The following is a 27,264-nucleotide window of genomic DNA, read 5'->3' as shown; positions in this document are numbered from 1 at the left end:
CCTAGCAAACATATACATTTGTGAAAACTAGACACCCAGGGGAATCCAGGATAGGGTGACTTGACTGGCTCTCACCAGGTTCTGTTACCCAGGATCCCTTGCAAACCTAAACAATTGTCAAAAAAACACATTTTCCTCACATTTCTGTGGTTGAAAGTTCTGGAATCTGCGTGGATCCACAAAATTCCACCGTCATTCCCCAAAGTCTTCCGAGAAAAATGGTACCTCACTCGTGTGGGTAGGCCTAGTGCCCGCGACAGGAAACGGCGCAAAACGCAACGTGGACACACCACAATTTCACAGTGAAAAATTACCCTTTTTTTGCAAAGTGCTTAGCTGTAGTTTTTTAACCCTAGCTCTGCCGGCACTTAGGGAAACCTAGCAAACCTATACATTTTTTAAAACTAAACACCCAGGGGAATCCAGGATGGGGTGACTTGACTGGCCGTCACCAGGGTCTGTTACCCAGAATCCCTTGCAAACCAAAATAATTGTCAAAAAAACACACATTTTCCTCACATTTCTGTGGTGGAAAGTTCTGGGATCTGCGTGGATCCACAAATTTCCACCCACCCTGTGTTCCCCAAAATCTTCCGAGAAAAATGGTACCTCACTTGTGTGGGTAGGCCTAGTGCCCGCAACAGGAAACGGCGCAAAACGCAACGTGGACACACCTCAATTTCAGAGTGAAAAAAAATGACCCTTTTTTTGCAAAGTGCCTAGCTGTAGTTTTTTAGTCCCAGCTCTGCCGGCACCTAGGGAAACCTAGCACACCTATACATTTTTTAAAACTAGACACCAGGGGAATCCAGGATAGGGTGACTTGACTGGCTCTCATCAGGTTCTGTTACCCAGAATCCCTTGTATACCTAAAACATTGTCAAAAAACACATTTTCCTCACATTTCTGTGGTGGAAAGTCCTGGAATCTGCGTGGATCCACAAATTTTCACCCACCCCGCGTTCCCCAAAGTCTTCCCAGAAAAGTGTTTGGGTTTGGTACTTTTCCAAGATGGGGCCAAAATCTCAGGTGCCCCCCGCCCCAAAACCAGGTAGTTTTGTTATAGATAATTTTGAAGTCTCCACAGTACGATTTGGGCCATTTCCTGTTGCAGCCACTATGCCTACCCACACAAGTAAGGTACCATTTTTATCGGGAGACCTGGGGGAACGCTGGGTGGGAGGAAATTTGTGGATGCACGCAGATTCCAGAACTTTTCCACACAGAAATTTTAGAAAAAAGTGATTTGTTTCAGCAAAATTTGAGGTTTGCAGGGGATTCTGGGTAGGAGAATGTTGGGGGACCCACGCAAGCCATACCTCGCTGGACTCCCCCGGGTGTCTAGTTTCCAGAAATGTGTGGGTTTGGTTGGTTTCCCTAGATGGCCACCGAGCCCCGGGCCAAAAACTCATGGGACCCCCTTGCAAAACCAGTTTGGTTTGTGATAGGTAATTTTGATGTCGCCTCAATAGGTTTTGGTACCTTGCCTGTCGCTGGTCCTTGACCCACCCACACGAGTGAGGTACCATTTCTATTGGAATTCTTGGAGAAATGCTGGGGGTTGGAAATTTGTTGTTACTTTTTGCAGCGTGAAAATTTGAACACAATAATGCAAGGAAAATGTGACAGTTACATTTTGAGGTTTGCAGGACATTGTGGGTAAGATAACTTGTTGGGATCCACAAGAGAGACATCACCATGTACTCACATGGGTGTTTAGATTACGACAATATCTACAGTTGGTAGGTTATTTTTAGACAAAAAAGACAAAGATTATTGCACAGCCATCTATTCCTCAAGCACGCACACATACTGGTTGGATTTGGCACGAGGGTGAGTGATGGTTCAGTATATAAAATTGTATTAACAAGAGATTCCACAAAAATGAAATGCACTGTCAATAATTAAAAGGCCAAAAAACTGAACCATTGAGTCGCTGCTAGTGAACTGTAAAGACACGACAAGGCACTAACCGCTTTACAGGCCAGTCACACACCTTTCATACATGATACACACAAGACCATTCACACCACCAGGCACTAAATCAACACATTACAACATTTGCAAAAAGGGACAAGGTAAACCCTGCTTGACAAAAATAGAAAAGACAAATATTTCTGCGCAAACACCTATTCCTCAAGCACACATACATACTGTTTGGATTTGGCACGAGGGTGAGTGATGGTTCAGTATATACAGTTGTATTAACCAGAGATTGCACAAAAATGAAATGCACTGTTAATAATTGAAAGGACGAGAAACTGAACCATTGACTCACAGCTTGTGAGTTGTAAAGCCACGACAAGGCACCAACCTCTTTACAGGCCATTCATACACCTTTCATACGTGTGACACATGAAAAACCATTCACATCGTCAGCCGCGGACCCAGCACATTACAACACTCACACCAGCAGACAGCGCTATTCAAGGGCCCATCACTTTCACACGCCCACATTCCTGACACAGCAACCACACCAGCTCACGGATTGCATGGAGTGGCGTTTGGCTAGCAGTGTGTGTAGTGACCAGCAGCAAGTCAATACTCACACACTGCCAGCCAAGCGCAAGTCCACCCACACCGCCAGCCAAGCGCAAGTCCACCCACACCGCCAGCCAAGCGCCAGTCCACGCACACTGCCAGCCAAGCGCCAGTTCACGCACACCGCCAGCCAAGCGCCAGTTCACGCACACCGCCAGCCAAGCGCCAGTCCACTTACACCGCCAGCCAAGCTCCAGTCCACGCACACCGCCATCCAAGTGACAGTCCACGCACACCGCCAGCCAAGCGCCAGCCCACACACACCGCCAGCCAAGCGCCAGCCCAGGCACACCGCCAGTCAAGCGCCAGCCCCCACACACCTCCAGCCAAGCGCCAGTCCACGCACACTGCCAGCCAAGCGCCAATCCAGGCACACCGCCAGCCAAGCGCCAGTCCACGCACACCGCCAAGCACCAGCCCACACACACCGCCAGCCAAGCTCCAGTCCACGCACACCACCAGCCAAGTGCCTGCGTAAACACACTGCCATCACATTTAGGATTTTTTTATGCAAAAAAAGAAAACACAAACAAATTGAAAATAGATACAAATCTACTAACACAAAATCTGAAACTAAATACATTGCACAAATGCCAACCTTCAAACTGAACAAAAAATATAAAACAATAGAGATTTGGCAGTTCACTTTACCGCTCATGGATGCACCTAAAAATTATTTTGCGTGTAGTACATTCTAAAACAAGCAGGCACACACAGCCCAGGGTTAAAAGGACATTTGGGTCAGTACATACAAGTCTCCTTCCGCATACCTCTTCGCTAACAGACTCTACATCTCCTACTGGGAAAGTCTTTTGAGGGTGTGGGAGGAATGTGATCAGGAAAGTGGTGATCTTTCAATCCAGCAACATCCTCCATCACTCCAACTCTAGGAACACTTGCCCGTTCCACTAGAACAAGGCTGCCTAATACAGACTCCTGAAACTTAGCAAAAGTCATCTTTGACTCAGGACAAGAATCCTTGAATACAACAAAAGCATTAAAGTTTGCCTAGTGGAAAAGATGGATAGCCAACTTCTTATACCAAATGAAGCCTTACAAAGAGCAGTGTAAGGTTCCAACCTCTGATCTACTCTATCAACACCACCCATGTGCCTATTATAGTCTGAAATGCACACAGGCTTGAGCGCCTCAGCAACTTGACCCCAAACTGTCACAGGTGAAGTGTTTTCATCGTGGATGGTAGTCAGCATGTAGACATCTCTCCTGTCTGAAAACTTCACAGCTAGAAGTTCCTCGCAATGCAACACACTGCACTGTCCCGGTACAAGCTTTTGACGAACAAGTTCTTTTGGGAAACCTTTACGGTTGGAGCGGATTGTGCCACAAGCAACAGTGTGGCCAATTCCCTGAACAACCGCACACCAGTGTAGAGGCAGTGACCTTTATTAAAAAGGCCTCGGCCAAGTTCCCACACAATTTTCTCAGTCACTCCAAAAGTGGACGGACAACCAGGGGGGTTAATCATGGATTCCTTACCGGTGAACACCCTGAAATTAGAGACATATCCAGTCCTACTGTCACACAGCATATACAGCTTAATTCCATAGCGTGCCCTCTTACTAGGAATGTATTGCCTAAAAACCAAGAGGCCCTTGAAAAACACCAAAAACTCATCCACTGCTGTTCCTTTCCCTGGAGCATAAATCTCAGAAAATCAATCAACAAAGTGATCAACGACAGGTCTAATCTTAAAAAGACGGTCACAATCAGTGTGATCTTGTGGCAACGCTAAACCATTATCGACAAAATGCAACATTCGAAACAGAAGCAAATACCTATCACGACTCATGACTGCCGGAAATAAAGCTGTTGCCATCAAGGGACTAGTAGACCACTATGAAGACATTGATGGCTTCCTTAGCAAGCCCATCAAAATAGTTAAACTCAACTACTTCGTCATCTCTTCCAGATTTGCGGGAGTCCACCAGGTAGCTCTAGAGTGGGGCCTAAGGCTAGCACTGTTGTCCCTCAAAACTGTTTTGCATACAAATTAGTCTGCTCAACAATCTCTCCCAAAAACACATCGTTCATAAACAACAGAAAAAAATGTATCTCCAAACATTTTTCTGTATTCACTCTATAACCTGGAACACCAGTAAAGTCTGGCAATGCTGGCTGCACCATGCCTGGGGCAACCCAGAGGTCATCACTTCCAACTGGAAGCCTTGCAGCCCCAGGCTGCAGCCCAGATACCTCTTGCTGCACTATCGGCACATTAATGTCCTCCTCTAAAACAGGCACTTCTTCCGCACTAAGAGTAGCATCATCCGCACTGAGAGTAGCTTCATCAGCTGATGATTCCATGTGGAGAGAAAACTCACTGCCTGAATCTTCCCCTCACTCCTCTGCCTCAGATGCAGAGTCAGTCTCTGAACCATGGTCAGAGGAAGACTCAAAAAGCATACCAGCATCCTGCTGAGCAGTAATCCTGCGGCTAGCCATTATCCTTACTAAGAAAGAAGACTGCACAAACAAGTCAACAACAACCAACACTGTGCAAAATCAGTTAGTAAAAGTGTGCCTTTATCACAAAGATATATATACCCAAACTATACAAATCACTTGCGAGAGACAGCTACACTCACCAGCACCTACTCTGCAGAGAGACAGCAAAAACCAACGATAGCCCACTAGAAAGAAAAAAACAAAACCAATTACTCACAAGACAACAAAATACACATCAAGCACAAATGCAAAAGTTTTTGACACTCAAAAAACGGAAGCCAAACATACTACTATTATTACACCATTTGCAAAAAACACATTCATGCAGAGAAATGAAGCTCATTTACATTGTACAAAAAAACACAAGCAACTGCACAAACAGCAGAACCAAAAGTAACGAAAACGCAACCTGGAACAGTCCAAAGACCAAAAGCTTTCAACTAGAACAAAAAGGGAGAAATAAAGCATTACAATTGCAATTCACAAGAAATAAAACAATTAAAAGTATAACACGCTATGTCACTACCCAAATGGTCAGTCTGCCAGATGGGCCTTCAAATAGGGCTGTGAAAAATGGGGGTGAACTTGCCCAAGGGATCGGGAGAGCTTGTCTGAGGATCGGGCATAAAACAGCAGACAGAAATGTGCCCCCCTTGCAAAATAAATAAATCCCTGGTGCCTAGTAGGGTTTTCTGCCTCCCCCCTCCCGCCTAGGGCAAAAAGGCCCAAGAAAAGGGGCAGATCTGTCCCCAGGAGGGGCAGAAAAAACATAAACCAATTCTATCCCCTTGGAAGCAACCATGTCGCTTCCATTACACACAAAACAAAATCCCTGGAGCCTAGTGGGTTTTCTGCCCCACCCCCCCGGGGGCAGAAAGGCCAAAGTACCAGGCCGATCTGCTCTCAGGGGTGGCAGAATACAAATATAAAAAAAATCTGCCCCCTGAAAGCGATCCTTGCCCTAGGGGTCGCTTCCATTTTAATTTCAAATAAGTCCCTGGTGTCTAGGGCAGAAAGGCCAAAACAAGGGCTGATCTGCCCCCGGGGGTTCAGAATACTCATTAAAAATAAATGCCCCCCCCAAAGGGGTCGCTTCCGATTTTTTCTATATGTATCCCTGGCTCTAGTGGGCTTTTCTGCCCCCCCCACACCCCTGGGCCAGAAACACCACAAACCCAGGCGATCTGTCCCCGGGGGGAGGGGGGGCTGAAAAGTCTTTAAAAAAACGTGGCCCCTAAGGAAGCGACCCTTGCCCAAGGGGCCGCTTCCTTTACATAATTAAAGGACTCCCTGGTGTCTAGTGGGGTAAGGCCAAATACACGGGCCGATCTGCCCTTACACATTTCAAAAAAATGAGGCCCCTGGAAGCGACCCTTCCCCCAGGTGGCCGCTTCCATTTTTGTAAAAAAAAGATCCCTGGCTCTAGTGGGCATTTCTACTTGCTATACTATTGGATCTAGACACATCCCCATTAGTCTGTCAATCATCTGAAGCTGATGTCACAACACCTGACTACCAAGACTCTAGCTGCCCAAAGAGAACCTTATTGACATACTTGTTGCACTTGAATCTCAAAGCTGTTGATATTTTTTAAGAATGTTGGTATTTCAAGCCAATGTAGGAGTTTGATGCATTTTTTCCACATAAAACCTACTGACATTTTTATTCAAAGCTATCAGTAATGTAGACTTTGAATTATGATTTGTGGTCCATTGTATTAGAATGCTTGGAATTATTTATTAAAAATGTCAGTTACTTACATATTAAGGGATTGGACCATACTGCAAATGTAAGTAATGTAATGAGGGGCACTAGCCCTATTTTACTTACCATTTACTGAGGATTCCGATTTTTACTTGAGGAACTATTCAAAGGGCGCTGCTCTGCATGCCCCACTGGGCTCGCCATTCAGTAACATGTTTTCCATGAGTGTGGTTCAGGTAGCTTTTAAAGTATGCTTTATTTCCCAGTCTATGTTTGATACATTTTTAACAAAATTTCAAGCAGCAAGTTTTAGTCTCTGCACAGCTTCTCTCAGTGCTGTAATGAAAAATGATGCCCGACCCCTACCCCTACTCCCTGCAGAGTTGGATGATGGGCCTCTGAGTCTCTTATGTCTTACAGATATTCACTTGACTTTGGCTGAATACGGGACCCCCCTCGAGGGTTGGGGACCCCAGAGCCCTGCAGGGGCTTCAGGGCCTACGGTATACCCCTTGCTCGACTGACTGTGAGATAAGTAATTCTCTTTTTTACACTTATTCTAGAAAATTATGTTTCCCCTGGTTGGTTGTTAGTGCAAGGTGAATCAATCCCACATCTTTAGTGGTGAGACATATCAATAAATTCCTATTGCTAACTAAGACCATTTGCAAAATTATCTCTCTTGACTACAGAGCAGTCTTGTGAAACTGCTGCTGCAGCAGCTTTGCCTGTCTGCAAGTCATATATGTTGAAGAGGGATGAGTGCGAAACTTAAACACATACCATTCCAGTTCAGCGTCGTTCTATGATATATCTTAAGGCACTTTTGTGTGTAGAGATTTTATGTGGCTAATTTGCCAAGAATAAAACAATTTATATCTTTGCTGGATTGCTCACTACAGAGGACTGAACCCTTTCCTGTGGGGTAAGGCCTAATAAAAACATGATCAACCTGAATAATCGCAGCAGGTACACACGGAATAATAAAATGTCCATCACCCTTTTATTATTCTGTGTGCCTCCGGCCGCGCTAGCGCAAGTGTGATGGGGGTGGGGGGACAGACAGATTCCTGCATATTGCAGGATGACTACTTCAAGTGCTCAGCACACATGAAAGATTGGCCAGCTGTCTACAGCCGGCTAATCTGTCATGCGCACTTCCGAGCCTGCAATCCCAGTGCCATAAAAGAGCCAAGGGATTGCAGGCAACGGTCCCCAGCCTCAAAATGAGCGCTGGGTTAGCCTGCTCAAACCAATCCTGAAGCTACTGAGCAGCTCCAGGATTGGCTGGATTTGCATGCAGGAAGTAAACCACCTTCCTTTCTGCTTGTCATTGTCGGGAGAGGAGAAAGGCAACATATTACTGAGTTGTATGGCACGCCGTGCCCCATTGATTTTTTAAGTTGCTAGCTGTCTGTACGCCATTATTATAGCGAATGCTGATTTCGTCTTTTGAAAGAGTGACTCATTGTTGGCGTCATTCAAATTTCTTTGAATATTGATGTCAGGATTCCTGCTGGGCTCTTCTGTACTTTCCTAGATTTTAGTGCTTTCAAGGATGATGGAAATCTGGTAACTTCATAGTCCTCCATCAAGAGGCAGCCTATGCAGATGAAGACCCTAAAATGTGCTTGTTAATTAATATTCTGTCTGGCATGGACAGCAGAGACAAGCCAAATTTTGCCATAAATAGTACAGATATTGAACTTAAAATGCATCCGCTTAGGGACTTTTTTTCTGTTCAACTGCCTCTATTTAACTGTCTTGATAGAAAACGACCAGTCGAGGTCAGTAAAATACCAGAATTGCTTTCTGCATGTTCAACTGCCTCTATTTAACTGTCTTGATAGAAAACGACCAGTCGAGGTCAGTAAAATACCAGAATTGCTTTCTGCTGAGGAACTGTCTTTTTTTTCTTTTTCTGGCAACTGCCTCTATTTACCTTTCTTGCTAGAAAACGACCAGCAGAGGTCAGTAAATACCAGAATCACTTTAGCATTCTTTAGATTCCAATCCATAGAAATTGTCTTCCACGAGCATCCGTAGACAATAATTATTTTTCAAATCTTGTATTTTCAGTGATATGACCACCGCAGGCCCTGATTTTATATTAAAAATAGAGCTTTGGACTATACCATTTCCTGCTGAGAGGCAATATTTCTCTCCATGTGTTCCCATACCTGGTGTGTTGCGCAGTTTGGTGCTTACTTTTCCTCCATGTTAAAGAGAAGTAGATGTTTCAGCACCCAGGCTAATGTGCTGCATAGCTAAATACATATAAGGTCCCAAAGGCGAGACCGATTGGATTGCACATGGTTGTTAATGCATATAAGTCACCCCTAAGGTACGCCATAAAGGTTCATAAGAGACGGTGCATTGTATTTAATACGTTTTACAACTGCTGGTAGTGAACAACTCCTAAAGTCATTTTTCGCTATTGCAAGGCCATAGGATAACATTGGGTAACTTTATTACTTTTAATAAGAAATAACTTAGGTTTTGTAGCAGATAGGAAAATGATGTGTACGCTCAAATGAATTGTAATTTGAAATTGCCTTTAATGGTAAAGTCATAATTTCAGTTCTGAAAATGCCACTTTTAGAAAGTTAGCATTTTCTTGTCTTAACAATTTGTGCCTTCTGCTAGTATCCTGGGGGCATGACAGTGGTTAGCGTAGCTGTTGACCATTATGTATTCCTCCCAGACAGTGAGACAAAGGGTGGTTGGGGTAGAGATGTTCCTTGCCTCAATTACATTTCCAAGGGTTGCCTCCAGCACACACACAAAGGAACCTGACACTAGTCTTTTGTCACACTAGGCTCCTCAGAGACTTGACAGGGGAAGGGGTAAGCGTTCAAGAACCAGGTAGTATAGGGGGTTCTTACAACTTCAAAGGATGGCACCCAGTATAAATATTGGACCTACTGAGCCACTCATCATATCACTTCTGGACCTGTGGAAAACTCAGAAGAAGGACTTCTTTGCAGCCTCGCTGCTGAAAGGACTGCCCTGCTGCTGGAAGGATAACCCGGCTGCTGGAAGGACCACCCTGCTACCTGAAGAAAGAAGCCTGGACCTCCTCCTTGAACCCATGACCACCAGTGACTCCAAGGGCTAGCTGGCTGGCCTCCTGTTTGAGCAGCAAGGGCATAAGAAGCTCCAGAGACCAGTCCTGTATCTGACCAGACTCAACTGGACCTGCCTGTGCCCTGCAGCTGGCCTCTGCTGGAGTGAGTCATGATCCCCAAGAGGTGCCACCCCCCGCCATGACCTGGACCGTCCTTGATCAACTGAGGGTTCTCTCTAGCTGAGATAACTCGACCCAGGACCTTGCATCACAGCACCTTCCATCTCCTGATTTCCAGCCTCATCTCAACTGATGCAGAGCAACACAACTCGATGCAGGGCCTCACATTGCTGCACCTTGCAGCTCCTGATCAGTATCTTTTTTTGAAAATCTTTTTATTGACTTTTCCATACACAAGTAATTTGCCACATAGTTGACATCAGTACATTTTCTGTAATATAGGAATACCCCCAGTTTATCTGGCAGTTCACATTTACAGAATCGACACGATCTGTTATCCCCACAAATGGGGAAAGGAAGTAAGTTTAGGCACAGTATTATCTGCTTCAGAGTATTTTCTACTGAGTCCATATGTTTATCTATGACTTGTGCAGTTATTCATTACTGTCTATATGTAAAGAGCCATTATATACAATCAATTACAAACACCAAAGAAGAAAAAGGCAAAGGAATGAAAAAAAAAGACAGAGCATTGTAATGACTCATGCCCCTAATGTCACCAAAAGGAAACTTACTTAAACCACTAACACATAATAACTGCCAGGGGACTGCATGCTCCTATGACAAAGACAAAATATGCATCGATTCTCTAGGCAGTGACGGGGGGAGGGACGAGGGAAAGGGGAAGCAACCCCCCACAATAAGCGGTAGGGGCGCAGGGCTCCCAAGTCCAAACACCCATGCCATTCTAGCCCTCCGACTCCACCGAATCATTCCCTTAGGCCCGATCCAACACATGTCGAGCCTCCCAGGCCCGAAGAATGTCTCCCCACGGTTCCGCATATGGCCCTGATCAGTATCTTCATCAGAACAAACATAGTGAGATGCAACTTGACCCATTATCTTGCATCACAGCACTTTGCAGTTCCTGATTAGCGGCCTCATCCATCTTGACGCAGTGCAATGCAGAGCCCCACATCTCAGCACAAGTACAAACAGGTACATTTTCTAGCAGACTGAATCCCGTCACCCGACTGGCCCTCCATCGCAGTTGGTCTGAACTTCTGACTTTATCCCGGTCCAGCCCAACCAGATAACCTTAGTTGGGACTTTGTGCATCTTGGCACTACTTTTACCTAAGACTCTGAAATCAGACCGCATTCTGGAGGAACAGTAACAACCTAAACAACCATGTACAAGATAAAAGAATCAGAGTAACTGCAGACACATAGTTCAAGCATGTGAAAGCACTATAATGTGAGAATCACATCATAGATCACAGCCCGCTTGAAATGAGCTACGAAACAGACAAGCGACTGACCGAATTGATCTCAGATTTGAGGGACTGCAGGAGAACCGACTCGGTCCCAGATACACACCAGGGGACACCTGCATGGTCAGTAAATTCTTGAAGATCAGGCAATAATGGGGTCCTGGCCCAAACGGGCTGCTGAGAACCCTATTTAAGAATGATTATGCCTTTTTGGGCATCCCTGCTATCTCCACTTTACCATCATTGTTTCACGACAGCCACAGTCCTGGATTGTTGGCGAGGATCAATCCTACAATCAATACATACAAATTGTGATAATACAGACCCAAACAACTAAAGAATGATTGTGCTGTTAGACATCAGTAGCGCAATATTAATTGACCTGTAGAGCAGGGTCGGAGAATAGGGTATTCTGCCATTCTACCAATCTGGGTTTAGGGAAGGGACCTCCACCATTGACAGTATTGTGGCACTAGCACCCCTGGCGGAGCAGGCAAATCAGCCTACAAATCTTTAGCTTTTTGCATGCTTAGTCAACTACACTGCCGCAATCGACTGTGTGGACGGACATATACTTTGGAACAAATTATATATATATATATGGGGAATACCACAAAGACTGTTTTACACATTGATCACACTTTACTCCCAAACCTGGGTGAGAGTCAAGCTAAACACCGCCACCAGAAAAATTAATACGGACCAAGGCTTAAAACAAGGATGAGTCTTGGCGCCTATGGTTTTTAATTTGTATACCGCCAATTTTGGCCAATCTTTAAAAGAAGCGAACCTGTTAATTGCTAAAATATGTCAGACGGGACTATTTTTTATGCAGTATGCAGAAAATAGGATCCTAATGCATCCCACTAAGATGAGTATGCAGAAAGCCTTGAAAGCATTTAATTTATACAACACCAAGGACAAATTATTTGCGAATTCTACCACAAAAAAGGTGGTCATATTCGGGACATTCAGTAACAAAGACAAGCATCAATAGAGACTAGGATATTTGACCATCTAGAGCGCCCTTAAGTATTCCTGAGTAAATGGTCCCCAGCTAACGGAAAGCCAAAATTGCCCATAATCCACAAGAAGGAGAAGGCAATAACATACGTTCTATTCACACGTTACACAAACCTGTGTAGTGCCTCCACCAAGGCACAATGAAGTGTAAAAAGAGCTAAACTCCTTCCAACTGTTAGCTACGGACAACGCGCTTTCCCAGAGCTTTAGCAAAAAGCATGAGCATTATGCAATGCTGCACCTACAAGTGAATATTCCAACTGCCTACATTCACCTGAAACTCATTAGTGCACCTAGAGTTTGGCCTGAAAAAACTAAAACCTGGAAAACAGGGCTACCTTCATTAAGTACTATCACGGAACACTCACTTTGGCCCCAAACACAAAGAAAGAGGAACTGAAGGGCCTATTCACAGCTGTTAAGAATCCTTGGGCAAACTACCTGACTGAAGCATGTACAAACCTGACTTGGCCTGAGAAAATTCCAGTCCACCCTGCAACACTGATTGCAGTCTTGAAAAACACAAATTATGCTTCTCTCCAAGCAGTAAGACATCAAAGCAATCAAAGCTAACTCCAACATCAAGTACATACCAAAATCATACGTAAAAAAACCTCCCATCGCCCATATCTAAATAGCGCTGAAGGGAAGACAGTGCTCAAGCAGATCCTCAATGCAAGACTCATGGTACTTCCAATTAAAGAACTCAATGGAAGATGGAAGTCGCTAGTCAGTGTCGGCCTAAGCAGACTATGTCATATGAAAGAAGAAACCCTGGAGCATCTGTTATACATCTGCTGGGTCTTTTAAATGCACAATCACTTTAATAAAACCAGTTTTTCTATCAAATGTGGTGCGTACATGCAGTGAAGCAAAAGGGCTACTCCTCTCTACTGAAACCCCAGCAGAGTTAGCAAAAATTGGGAAATATATTGCTGTCATCCATAGACTTTTATCTGGTCAAGCTTTATGAAATCATGGAATATCACACAATCTACAAGTTCTTTTTTTTTAACATACTTTATTGATGACCATGATAGCAAATCCAATGCAATGATTATTATAAAGAGAGACAGTCTTTTTTGCACTTACAATAAGTACAACATATGCGTAGCATGAATCTACCATACATTTTCCATACTAATCAACAGGAAATGAAGAACGAATGGCATCTGGTGACAACGTGAATATCAGATCATAGACACAATCTACAAGTTGACGGTGGCTATGCCAGATTATTTGTACATTCTATGCCATACACAAATTTAGGTAAATTAATGCACAGATCAAAAAATACAGTTCGGGTATCGAAGCACATAAAAAAGTCCACAATCATAAAATGTAATCAATAAAGAAGTTTAGCAAGATTGGAGTTGTGTTTTGTGTGACTTATTCTTTCCACAGTTGTTCACGTTACTTGTGTCAAATGTAATATCCAGTACAGACAGGCAGCCGACACGTGTTTCGTCACAGATGCTTTTACAGGGCTGAAATGTATGGTGAAAGGAAGAATTTGTAGTAAGCGTGGCAAAGTAGTGCCTCACTGTGAAATGTCAGCGTGATGCATACACGCGGTATGCGGGCAAACCCACAGGGTTGCTTAGGAAGCCTTGTCAGTGTGACACACCCGAAAAGCATGAAGGTGAAAATTAGGAGGTGATTACAAAACCTTGATAAGCCTAGAAAAAGTAGCAGAGCCTTCTTCATTTGTTGCCTGCAAGGCTTCCTAAACAACCCTCGTCTTTTTCCCGCACACCATGTGTGTGTGTGTCAAGCTGACATTTCACAGTGAGGCACTACTTTGAACAACTGTGGAAAGAATAAATCGCAAAAAACACAACTTTAATGTTGATTCTTTTTGTGGTTCTGTATCTCTTTTAATGAATAGCGCACAATCGCATGATCTTTTTAAATGCACGCCGCAGCCTTCTCCCTTGGCAAACAAACAAGGCCGAAGTAAATCTAGGGAAGAAATGCTGAACATGAAAGTTGCCTGGCCCCTGCTAAAGCACGACGCACTCTAAAGCACAATGAACTTTAATTTAAGAGACCCCAATTTTGTAAGTAGACCTTACACGATCCTCCCCACGGCTAAATCGTGCAAGAACCAGCCCACCCTGAGGCATTTATCATGATTATCCCCAAAGAAGGCACGCCTGCAAGAAGACATCATGTCAATTAAAATGAGAAAGTAAGTGAGTCGTTTTTCATGGAGGGTCGTATGAAAAGGAAAAGGCGTCAAGGGACTTCCAAAGCTTCCTTTGTGATTTGCGCCAGGGAGAGGCGTGAAGTGCAACGTTGTCAGCTCCTCTGAGGAAGGGTAACCACAGGAAGCTTTGGAAGTCCCTTGACACCTTTTCCTTTTCATACGACCCTTCGTGAAAAACGACTCACTTCTTCTACAAGGTAATACTTATTGAACGCCATATCCGCTGTGTTATACCTGCACTGTATTGTACTCTCTGCTATTACTACTGAGAAACTGTACCTGCTTTATACCCCTATACTATATTGTATTCTTCACTAGTACTCGTGTGAAACTGAGTTTGATTATCCACTTGTATGTCACTGCAGCTTCACTGCGACCCCCCATGGTAATGCACTTGAGTAATTTGTTGTTTCCTACTTACTTTGTTTTTCTTATGATCTATATGCTTTGTATCTCTGTATTTTTCATTATCATTGTGTTTATCATTATTTATTTGTGTATTTTTTAAAAATTAAAAATTATTTTAAATCAAAAAAAAAAATGAGAAAGGAAAACGAGTAGCGGATTTAAGATAAATGTTTTGATATATGTTTTTCATGTTGTGTATATCATTTTTAAAACATTGACAACATTTCATTACTATCTCCGATACACGGCCAGAACATTTCAATATGGAGAGAGTGCACATTAATGTAATTTTATTCAAGTTTTCAATGGAATTCACTTTCCTTCCTTTTGTAACAATTTTAATTAATTTAATCAAATAAATTAATACTTCAAAAAGACACTGAAATTGTATATCTCCAGTTCTATTGATTGAATTGTTGTTCTTGTATCATTTTATTTATTCCTATTTACTCTTTTTTGTTAGATTAATGTGGGATATTTCCTGAGTTGTGTTTTCATTTTATTACTATTTGTGTGCTGCATAAATACTAAGCACAGTGCCACTAAGTTAAATCTGACTGCTTTTGTTTGAAGCTACCAGAGGGTTAAGCACAGGTTAATTTAGTGGTTTATTTGGTTCAGCCTGAGTAGGATTGTGGTTGTTGCTTAAGTAGGGTTTTAACCCCTGTTAGAAATTGAGGTTTCTGGTTAGCAGAGTATGCACCCTGTCGAAGTAGGGACCACAATCCTAGTCAGAGTAAATCAAATAGACAACCTAAACTAACCAGTGCCCACCCTCTGGTAGCTTGCACAGAGAGTCAGACTTAACTTAAGCTGCAATGAGTAAAGTATTTGTGCACACTTTAACTACAGTAACACCGTGAAAGCACCACAAAAAGACACCACAGTTTAGAAAAATAGAGAATAATTATTTGAGTAAAACAAGAGCTATGAATTTGTAAAGGTAAAATCCCAAAACAGTGCTTAGAACTCAATAGTGCTCAGAGTTTACTTGAGGTCCCGCTAGACCGAAGCAAATCCAAACTTCAGCATGACCAAGAAGCAAGCCTCGAATACTTCATTGCATTGCCTTTGACCCATGCAGTCGGTTCAGTGTGTCAGAGTCAAACCTCGCAGTTAGTCATGAAGGATCAGTGCGGCATCGACGTCAAGCCTCGCAGTCAGTGTCAAAGGATCTGCACTGCCTCATCGTTGAGCCTTGCAGTCGGGACCCACGTCTTCATCGAATTCGCACTGCATCGGTGGGCACTGCGTTGGTTCCAATTGGCGCAAAGGATTTTCTGGGTCGAGTTTTGCAGAAAACAGCTGCAGAACCCACTTCTGAGGCCCAGGACTGCAGGGGGCACCTTAGGCAAGGGTAGGACTCCCAGATGGCAGAGTCCAACAGCGCTAGCAGAGTTGCAATACGTTTTTTGCATCCGTGAGACTTCAGAAAACAGGAGGCAAGCCAGTAAGCCCTAGGAGAAACTTGGGTTCAAGGATGTAAAGAGCAGGTCCAGTCCTTCTCACTCCCAGGCAAGAAGTAGCTGGCAGCAGGCCAAAACAGCAGAGCAGGTAGCATACCGTCAATCCCTCCTTCAGAACAGCAATCAACATGCCAACATAGCAAAGTCAGTAGTCTAAGTTCTGCTCTCACTTTAACTTTGTCTAAAGTCAAAAATCTGAAGTGCTCAGTTCAGCTTTGGACTATATTTAAAAAATATTTCGAACATTTTACACACCCACATACAGGTCTCAGGACAGCTGTCCAATCAGGTTAAAGTACGATGACACAATTACATACTTAGCAGAATTCTCAAGGCTTCCTCACTAGCAAGCTTCTCTGCCTTCTTCAAGCTTACACTCACTGTCTGTAACTAGATAACATACATGGACTATAGTTGTCTAGCTGATGGCGCTATTCATTAAAAAGTTCAACAATAATTACAAAGAAAATAAAACATTTCTTCACAGGGGAAAGAAAGGAAAAGAAAATAGCGTTCACCAGCATTAGAAATTCAGCTTGTCTAGAAAGGAATTGTTCATGTGTTAAGAGAGCAAAGATGGAAAGCAGCATTAGACATTTTAAAATGCAGGCCTACATTAGCTAATGTCAATTTAAACGTGAATAAGCACATTTTCGGTCTACAAATAGCATATGTGTGTTTATGTGCTACATGTGAGGATAATTAAAAAACATTTAATATAAAAACTCTTTTAAACCCCCAATAATGAATGAGACATGTCATGTAGTCAGCAGTGCAGTTTGGCTTCTGCCACCACCATTCCTGCTTTTTTCGTTGACGTATCAGTGCTTAATTTTTTTATCGAAAATAAATAAATTAAATAAAATATATATATATATATGTTCAGGGACCCAGCACCTTCCATAGTAGGCTACAGTGATGCCGAAGTTACAGAATACCGAAGCTGCCTAGTCTTGAATCCACCTTCTGCCTCTTTCTTCCCAGCACTCAACACTTCCTTTCTTTCCCCCACCCCCCCACAAATAAAGCACTGTAAATATTGTCTGAATACTTTTAATCGCAAATTATTTAATTTTGGGTAACCGTGATACCCAGTTCCATAGTACAGACTTCTGTTCGTCTGTTGATCATATATTTCCATCCTGTGTGATGATCGCCATGGAGCAGCAAAAATTCCGCCCCGCTTATTTTGGATGCTGGTGGTGAAATACATTATTGCTTTGGGACCTTTGGCCCATGATTTATTGAGATAAAATGAAAAGGTACCCGCAAGCAATTTAATAATTGCTTTTCTAACAAGGTCAATACAACGTGTGAATACATCTCTGACGTTTTAAGCATTTTGAAAAGCATTTCAAGCAACTGGATTCCTCCCAACCCCCTCCCTCCCAAAGAAGAGTTAGAGTGCAGAGTCTTTTACAAGGTGAAGGGAGCCAACTTGCCAATGCTGCTGTTCATAACTCTGCAGTATTAATCCGTGGGATACTTAGGAAAATTATCATTTACAATTAAATTAGGGACACGCCATTTCCATGAAGACAGTTTTAACTTGAGAACAGTAGCGTTTGTTTTAATTTTTTTCTTAGAGTGAAATGCAGCTTTTTTAACTGAATGTGTGACTTTATTATTTCAAAAGAAAAACAATGTATTCAAGAACATTCACATAATCTCTACTCTTTTAACTCTTAATTGCAGAATTCTTCTTTAGCACTAGGCAGTTCGATTTTTTGTTAAATTTGATCAATTCTCCTTTGTGTTTTTAGGAGCCCTTTTGTTTAGCAGTAAAACAGAATTTCGGATCAGCACTGTGAAATTCCATCCCTCTAACCCGAACGTATTCCTATGCGGAGGGTTCAGTCCATCAGTTAATGCCTGGGATATCAGAAGTAATAAGGTAAAGGCACTAATTTATCTCGTTTTCATTGATCAACACTGTGTTGCTCTTTCTGCGCTTGCATCTTGCCCTCAATCCCATTGAATGCTGCTGTTCCTCACTGATGATCTCCATTTTACTGAGTCCAACTCTGACTAGTCAGACTCCTGACTAATTTAGTGTGAGTGCATGTCTGGGAGACAAGGCAATCCTAATTTGTCTTTTCCGTATATCATTTTGGCCAATTTCTCACCACCCCCTAGCTTGGATATGATGTTTTCACATTCACATGGACTCTCAGAATTAGTTTGTTCAGACAGTATTTCCAGTGGATGTTGGCCCAGATTCCATTTGTCTTCTTTGGCCGTGAGTTGTGCAGGGAAGAATAGTTTTTTGGGGGTATGTGCGTAGTGAATAGTACTTATTTGGGGGTAGGTGTGTAAGGAGGAGTAGGAATCAACATAATGGCTATCGCTAAAAAGTAAGTGAGAAATGACCTCCTACCTTATTTATTTCAGGTCTCATTAATTCTGTAATGCTAGTGAGGTTCCTTGCCCTTCATTGAAAATGTTCAGCGTTAGTACAGCACCTTATACCTTTAATGTGAGCTCTCGATCTTACACAAGTATTTCATTACTTCTTGTATGTTTTTTAACATGTGTTTTTTAGACTACTTGCCTCCACTTATTGTATGTACTACAACCATTTTAAACAGTTACCCATCTTGTATATTAATGGAAATTGGGATTGAATGTTGCCCTGTCACTAAATTAAGGAATAGTTATGCGTCATACATGTGATGTACTATACTTCATACCCTGGTGGTTATTGACTTGTGATATTCCACTCCCATCTACCATATGTATTTCGGTCAATATACATTTGACTCTCTCTACGGAGATGCAAGTTATATCTCGTCTGAATTTGTGAGATATAACTTGCCTTGCATTTTAAATTGACATGTATTTTTCTACTGCCCCTTCTCAACCCCTTCCACTTTCTAAAAAAAAATACATCTTATTGTCATTTTGCTATATTTTTATGTACATATATGTAAGAGCCACTGGGGTTTAGCATGCATAAGTACATTCTACCTGCAGGTTAAATGACATGTTGTATTTAATATTTCTGTTCTGAATAGCTCTTCATCAAGTCTCCTCATGCCTCAAGAATAACATAACCCAGAGCACTGCCCCGATTAGGGTTCATCTGTAGTTGCCAGAATACAGACATGGTTGTAATGGCTTGAATCAAGCAATAAACCATGCAACATAAACATGTAAACAACTATGGCATCCAGCTAAATCATAGGGAAGGCTCATCTACAGCTTCCGGACTATTCCAGTGAGAAAGATATATGTTACTTAGTGATCTCGAGAATATACTAATCTCAGGAGGGGTGAGCTTCTCAACCCTTCCACTTACTGTTCTTTTGTCCCTAATTCCTGCTTTTTTCGGTACATACAAACATGCTGTAACCTTGACTACCCCTGTTAATTTACGTCATATCAATCAATCAATTATATCTCTATTCGGAAACAAAAGTATCTATAAAAGTACATTTTAAAATCACAGTAGATATAAAAAAAACTCACATTTCATAAAAATCCTCAAAACAATTAAGAAAAGGTATGTTGTTAGACTATGATATTACTATAAGACAGTTCTAATAAGTATCCATTGTCAAGCGTGCCCGGACAGGGCTTTTAAGAAACGTACCCACATAAAAAAATACTCTCATTGTCAGTGAGCTGGATTACTATGTGCTACTCTAAAATCCCTGATGCAATCTTCTTAATAAGGGCAAGGAAAATGCTCTTAGTGTACTTAGAGTAAAATTCACAGAAGAATAGGAAATGTAACAGAGATTGGCTGGAACTTCCTTTACAGAGGCAGTGGGAAATATCCAGATTTGCCTGAAATCCTAAGTGGAAACTACACAGATATTTAACAGTATTTGCCCCGAAACGAAACAGTAAACTTCTCTCCCAGCGCCCCATAGGTTTTGGTAAATACCCTGTCATTGATTTGTTAATTCCCATATTCATGCAGGTCGCTACACTCGCCTTTGAAGTCTCAGCAGCTAATCTATCGGTCTGTAGGGATTTATAGAAAACTGCTTGTAGCTGTTTTCTACTAATGGTGTGAGGGCTGTCAGGGTTTTCGAACAACTGTCGGCAACCTGCCTTTCGCAAGCATGATTCAACTGTCGCCAACCATGGGATGCTCATACTTTTTTCACAGGCTAGACAATCTGAGATAATATCGCTAAAGAGCCTTGCTACCATATTTCTCCATATTGCCCATAATAAAAGGGGGCGGACATAGATATAATCTTCAATAAAAGGGATGTTCATTTCATTATGACATTTAAAATTGGAAATAGGGACAGCTAGGACTCTTCTTCAAAAACTATTTTCCTATACTTGAATTAGATTGCACTTATTAATACCCCATACCTCAGCCCTTTAAGTAGCTATTGGTAGGCATTGCATCTTAAAGATCTGCAGGAGTGGAAGAAGAGCTCCACTCCTCCTTGGTTGGGGTATACTGAACAATTAATTAATTGCTCTTGAAAATGTATTTTTACTAGGCTGATCCTTCTGGACCTGTCTTCAGCCTTTGATACCATCAAACATGAAAACCTGATTGAACTTCTTCAACACAGGATGGGGCTCTCGGGCCCGGTCCTAAATTGGTTTGCCTTCTTCCTGCATAACTGCACGCAAAGGATCAAAGTTAAACATTCCCTTGCTTCCAGTACCCCTGTCACGATTGGAGTCCCCCAAGGATCGGCGCTCTTGCCAACTCTCTTCAATCTTTTTATGGAGCCACTTTCTGTCATTCTGAACCGAGCGAACATTCAGTACCACATGTATGCGGATGACACGCAACTATATCTGAAGATCTCCTCTCAGGAGGACATAAAAACATTAAATGTTGCACTTGTACAAACTCAACAAGGGTGAGCTCAGAACCATCTCCTACTAAATACTCTCAAAACTGAATTTCTTTTGATCTCCCCACCCAATCACTTGGCTCCTACCCATGACTGGATTAAACATCTCACTGTTCTGAACTGCACCCTCATGTTGTAGACTCTGCCAAATCTGTAGGTATCACCTTGGATACACACTTAAATATGCAAGCGCACATCAGTGCTACTACAAGGTGAGCCAATTTCCAACTTAACACACTGAAGAAAATTAAACCTTTCCTCCCCCCAAAAGACCTTAGGCTGGCGGTTCAATCCCTGATTATCTCTAGATTGGAATACGGGCTAGTGACCCTTGCTGGACTTCCCAAAGCTAGCCTTGCCCCGCTCAGAGCTACCCTGAACACATCCGCTAGACTCATAACGGGCTCGAGAAAGTATGACCACATCTCCCCTGACCTTCTGCAACTAAATTGGCTATCTATCGAAGTCAGAATCCGTCTCAAAATAGCTTGCCTGACCCATAAAGCCATACATTCCAACACCCCCTACTACCTGGCAAGTAAGCTTGAACTATCGGGCTCCACCCGGAACCTTAGAAGTATGTCCACCCTTCTCTTGAAACCTCCAAGATTCAAAAAGAAAAGATCTTACAACCGAGCTTTCACTGGTCTTGCTCCGAGAATCTGGAACTCACTGCCATCCCAGATCTGATCCAATCCTTCTCTACATCCTTTAAAAAACTGGTCAAACGACTACTCCTGAACGAACGTTAACACCATCATCCTGTGCCCATGCTCTTGTTTTTTTTAATATGCTAATTCTTGTTGTACTACACTGATGCATTTTATTGTATGCTTCTCCGCTATTTGTATCTAGTCCTCTATGGTTCCTTAATTGCAGTAACTGGTGATCTCGTTCTTGTTCAAATTCCCTGATTCGTATTGCACTTCTCTGGTGCCTTTTATTTTAGGATGTTTTGCTCTACGTGTTCTAGGGTACCGTTGATACCCCCAACTCTTAACCTGAAGGATTTCCACTATGTTGTAACTTCACCTATTTGCATATAGTGTTTGTACCCTTGCTTGCGTCAACTCTGTACAGCGCGCTGATACCCCTATGGGTCTTTTTCGGGCTTTATAAAACTCTTTCGATAAATATGCGCATAATGTGCGGTCCATGAGCCATTATCAGCGAACATTAATTCCAAGTAAGAAAAAGAATAGATTCACCCACTCTAAGTGAAGTCAGATTATGTTTCTTCGTGCCGCATGATATTATATACGATTTTCTAAAATTGGTTCGTAAATCCAGTGATGCCAGAAAATTTACAAAACCTTGCACTAACAGTTGCACAGCCCTCTGGTTGCCGGTCACCAATACGCCATCATCGGCGTACAGCAGTGATGGTAAGAATGAGCCTTTAACTTTAGGGAAATTGGGGGTAATGGATAATAAAAAAGGATGAAGATTCTTTATATTTTAAATAAATAAGAGTGGGGCTAAAACACATCCTTGTCTCACTCACCTAGCAATTCTGATGGCCCGAGACACCTCCACCTGATTATTTATTCTTATTCTTGCCTTCATGTCCCTGTGAAAATATGCTATAAAGTGCATCAGTGCTTCATCCATACCCAGGGCTAAAAGGATGGACCACAGTTTTGAATGATTTATACTATCGAACTCCGTGGTCAGGTCCATAAATGCCAGATATATTGGGGAGTTTTGTGCTATAGTATAGTTTTCCAAACAATAAGTTAAGATTGAGACACTGCTCTACTGTGCTGATCTTAGATCTAAAACCATCTTGACACAGATAAAAATTGGCTTTTATCCAATAATATAAGATCCTCCCGAGAATTTTTAGTGTTGTTTCAATATTGGAAATGGGCCTTCAAGCAGTCTCCCTTTTTGAAAATGGGAACAATTGTTTATGTTGACTATGTACTTGGTAAAGGGGAATGTCCTAAGCTATTAAACGGTCAATAAAATAGGGGCCAAAATCCTGAGTAATATTTAAAGAGGTCAATCGGTACCCTTTCGGGGCCCTTGCCCCCCATACTCTGATTTAATGCCGTTACTTGCTTATATGACTTATGTAGGTCTATCACTACTTGCAGGTTCCTCAGGGAGGCCTCAAGTGCCTGTCGCAGTTGGCGATTAGCGATAGAGCACTCATGCCTAAACCATTTTGGTTTACTACTGTGAGGTTAATGGGTCTCATAAGCTCTGTCTTAATGAGGGATCAGAGCTGGACAAAAGCCACGGCTGCTGGGTAAACAGTGTGTTCTTCATTAAGGCATGTCATAACCACATGGAGATTCTAACTGATCACTTTCTCATATAAGAGTGCAGGTGCGAGTGTTCTCCATGTTAAATCTAGTACCATCTGATGACGGTTCTATGCTACTGGCTCCAGTTTCCTTTCTATAGTAGGTTTTAGGGGCTAAGCAAAGGACTACCTCCATTGGGTTATGGTTACTATAACCAGTAGAAGTCACTTTTCCTGACAGTAACAGTCAGATTAGGAGATATAAAGAAGTGGTCAATTGTAGATGTATCCTCTCGCCCCCTAAAGGTATGTTGCGCCTCTGTGTAGATACTTCTAAGATCCATAACATTATCTAGTTCGCAAGTCGCCAGAAGTAATGCTAGCTCAGATCCTCTAACATCCAGTCTGTTCTGTGTATAAGAGGCAGTGTCAGTGCATATGGTTTTGTTAGACGGATTTAAGGAAATGAATGCTGGGTTTAACCTAGCATTGAAATTGCTGCCAAGACAAAAACCAGCTAGTTGGACCCTAACCCTTACTGCACTCTGTAGAGATGAAATGTATTCAAACAGAATTGGGAATTTGGTATTGTGCACGTTAGCGAAATCTTTATTATAAAAGTTAATTAAATAGATGGGTAGGCCTCTTTGGTACCTCACTGCCTGAATATTACTGTCAATCATCTCTATTGCCTTCACACAACCTCTTGCTTTAATATTCATCCAAGTTGCTAACCCAACTGTTGCACTGCCTGATCTAGAAGGGGTTGCTAAATTATAATAGCAGACAAATCCAATAACAAATATTGCTTGGACTGTCCAGGTTTCCTGAAACATTAGTATAGCAAACTGGCTAATAAATGCAAGCCAGTCAGTACAAAGTAATTTAGATTGCAGCCCCACAACATTCCAGCTCATAATTTTTGTAAATGATTATCATTGCCTTGAGTTACGCTCAGGGTGTTTGGGGCTTTACAATGAGGTGCAGAAGCTGTGATGTTACATAAGGGCCCTGCCCTGTCTTTTGGATCTGGCCTCAGTCAGACTAGGACGTCAAGGCCCTCTAAAGTGGAGAACCTATTGTGGTGAGTGGACAATGGTGGGGGAGAAAGAATTCCTAAAGCTCTGGGTCTATAAAAAGAGCCAAGGGGGAGGTGACACATTTTAGAGGTGAGGCCACCAAAGACCTCCCGCTGTTTTAACATGTTACATACACTTGATGGCCTATTAAAATTGATGACAATACAATCTCCCTCAATGTCTTTGTTCCTACGACCTACCCACCCAACCCCCTGTACCATCAGTACTTTGTTACACCTTGAGAGATTGAAATGTTTATGTTTGAAGAGACAGTCAATACATTTGTTTTGCAGCTCCCCCCAAGTTTCACTTTGGGAGTTCCTCACTGGGGTACACCAGCTAAAACTAATACATATGGACAGGTTGCGGAGGTAAAGATAGTAAATCCTTATTGCGTGAACACTTTTTTATGTCCATAGGGCAGTGTGTATGATTGCGGGCAGAAAAAGTTTCAGATCTTTCACCTCTGTAATTACCAGAGGGTGATTCCTTTTGTGCGGTGGTCATGGCGACTACTGTTGTGATGTTCCCAGCAGAATTTTGCTTAACAGGCTGAGCTGGTCTGCGATGCGCAGGCAAGGCTACATTCGTTGACCCCACGTTAGAATTTAAGTTGGGGGTCTCAGGTGTAGGTACCCATGTGGAGGCAGATGGTGGGAGAGAATCAGGAGTTAAATTGCCCCTATCCCCAACCCCAGTCATCAATGTTGGGCGATTATAAACTGTTTTCACACTCTTCTCTAAGCCAGCCAAACGCTCCAGCAATGGCCTAAGTCTTCCCTTTAGAATGTTACTGAGTCTAGAGCAAAACAATTCCAAGAGGGGGGATCCATGTGTTGACCAACAGTTTTCTCATTGCCCAAAGTTTCAACTTTTGAAGATAAATGGGGCTGGTGCTGTGGCTGGAGGACAGGTCCGGACTGTACAGACTGAACGCATGTGTGGAGGTGATTTTTACTTCTAGCAGCTCAACTCATTTGTTTCCTTTTGGAGCATACCTGCTTACCAGTGGCTCTTTTCTGCTTTACTGCTGTGGTAGTGGGTGGTCGTGGATCCTCTGATGTTATCAAGGGTTGACGTGGATCTACGTTTTATCCGAGGCTGCACTTGTATTTAAGCCTAATGTATTAGGCTGCGAGTATACCATTTTCTTGGTCGTAGATTTACTGGGCCAATTTGCTCCATTGATGGGGGCATTGTCGACCTCCCAAGATCCAATGATAGTCTGCGTTCCACTAAGTCTATCTCATTAGATACAATCCCTACAACTCTTTCTAGCATCGAATCAATAGAAACAATGGGGCATAAGATGGTGTTGCTTCCTTTATTTCTGCGTTTCTCCATAATGAATATTCAAAAGACTCCTACCTTGCTATGTGGGCTGCCAGTTCCCAGTAAAGATCTTTGGCTCCTCGAGCCAAGAGGGATGGCCCAAGTCAGCCTTGTCCAGCCGCAAATACAGGTGCAGGTTGGCCTGCTCTTGGCCCGGCCATGTGGCTGGGTGCACCTCATGCTTCGGGAACACTGCAGGAAGAAATTAGCTCCTCCAGGGGCGCTGACTGTAGTATAGGTGGCATCCTGGCGCTCAGCAAACTGGCTGGGGGTCGGGCCCTGCCAACACAGACTTTACTCTCTTTATGTCATATATGTTAAGTGCATGATGCTATTTTAAATGTATGATCGCTGTAAAGCATTCAGATCCTGGTTGGTTGAGTCCATGCTTCATAAATCAATATATATATAAATAAATCCTAAGAAAAGATATGACCCTGGTTTACATCTGCTGCCAACTCCACTACTTCCAGTTCCCAACCTTAATGTCTTTGGCCAGCTTGTAGGTTGACTGTCATTTTGAGGTTGACTCTTAGGAATCTAAAGCCTGTAAAGTATGCATAGTCTAGATCATGACACATGGACGTGATAGCTTCCAATCAGCTTAGAATCTATATTTAACTATGTGTACCTGTGTAAGTCACAAAATTGCATGCATGTATTTGGAAACATCGTTAAATGCTTTAATGAGACACAAAGCTGAAAGTTAGAAATCCCACAGTTCCTCCACTTGTGAAGGTTTGCATTGGCTTGGAATACAAAGCTGCTGCTAGGGGAGGTTCTGGTGATCGCTCTTAAAGCGCTGCCTCTACCCACGTGGTGCACATGCGCGATATTGTTTGGCCTCATCACCGAGACTTAGCACTGATGAGACTCGCTGCTGTCTCAGGGTACTCCTAGCTGTTGCTATGGGGAGGTACTGGTGATTGCACTTGAAGCGATGCCTTTACTCCTGTGGCACGGGACGCAATATTGTTTGGCCAAGTCAAATCACTGAGACTTAGCCCTGGTGGTATTCGCTGTCCCAGGGTACCCATACTCCTGGCCCATCCACACCTGCAGCTAGGGGGAGGCGCTGGTGATCACGCTTAAAGCACTGCCTCTATCCCCGCGGGATGCAATATTGTTTGGCTGCATCCTGCTCCTGCCCTATCCACAGCTGATGCTAGCGGGAGGTGCTGGTGATCGCACTTAAAGTGCTGCCTCTATCCCTGTAGCATGGGACGCACGTGAGCGGTACTTGGGCCAAAGGCAGGGCCGTCCTGCGTCCGTCAGCCACTGGCAGACTCTGGGCTGGGGCACCCCTCTTTCGTATGTCATCTGGTTTCTATTAAGGGTGAGCTTAAATCAACTTGCAGTCCTGAACTAGATGCCGTCAAGGTCCCACGAAAATGTGCCTCTATCATCTCATATCTCACGTCAGCAGTGGAAGC

General features: G+C 42.9%; 1 protein-coding gene across 2 annotated transcripts in view; it reads left to right on the top strand.

Annotated features, from left to right (window-relative positions):
- WDR25 (WD repeat domain 25) overlaps positions 1-27,264 on the top strand; it is a 685,641-nt gene that overhangs the window by 503,950 nt on the left and 154,427 nt on the right. For both annotated transcript variants that reach the window (XM_085626356.1, XM_085626357.1), the window contains exon 4: positions 18,101-18,231. In XM_085626356.1, the coding sequence (XP_085482482.1) occupies positions 18,101-18,231 (131 nt within the window). The remainder of the gene's footprint in view (positions 1-18,100; positions 18,232-27,264) is intronic.

The sequence above is a fragment of the Triturus cristatus genome, chromosome 9, assembly GCF_964204655.1.
Source record: "Triturus cristatus chromosome 9, aTriCri1.1, whole genome shotgun sequence".
NCBI lineage: Eukaryota > Metazoa > Chordata > Amphibia > Caudata > Salamandridae > Triturus > Triturus cristatus.
This window is presented reverse-complemented; position numbering and strand designations above follow the sequence as displayed.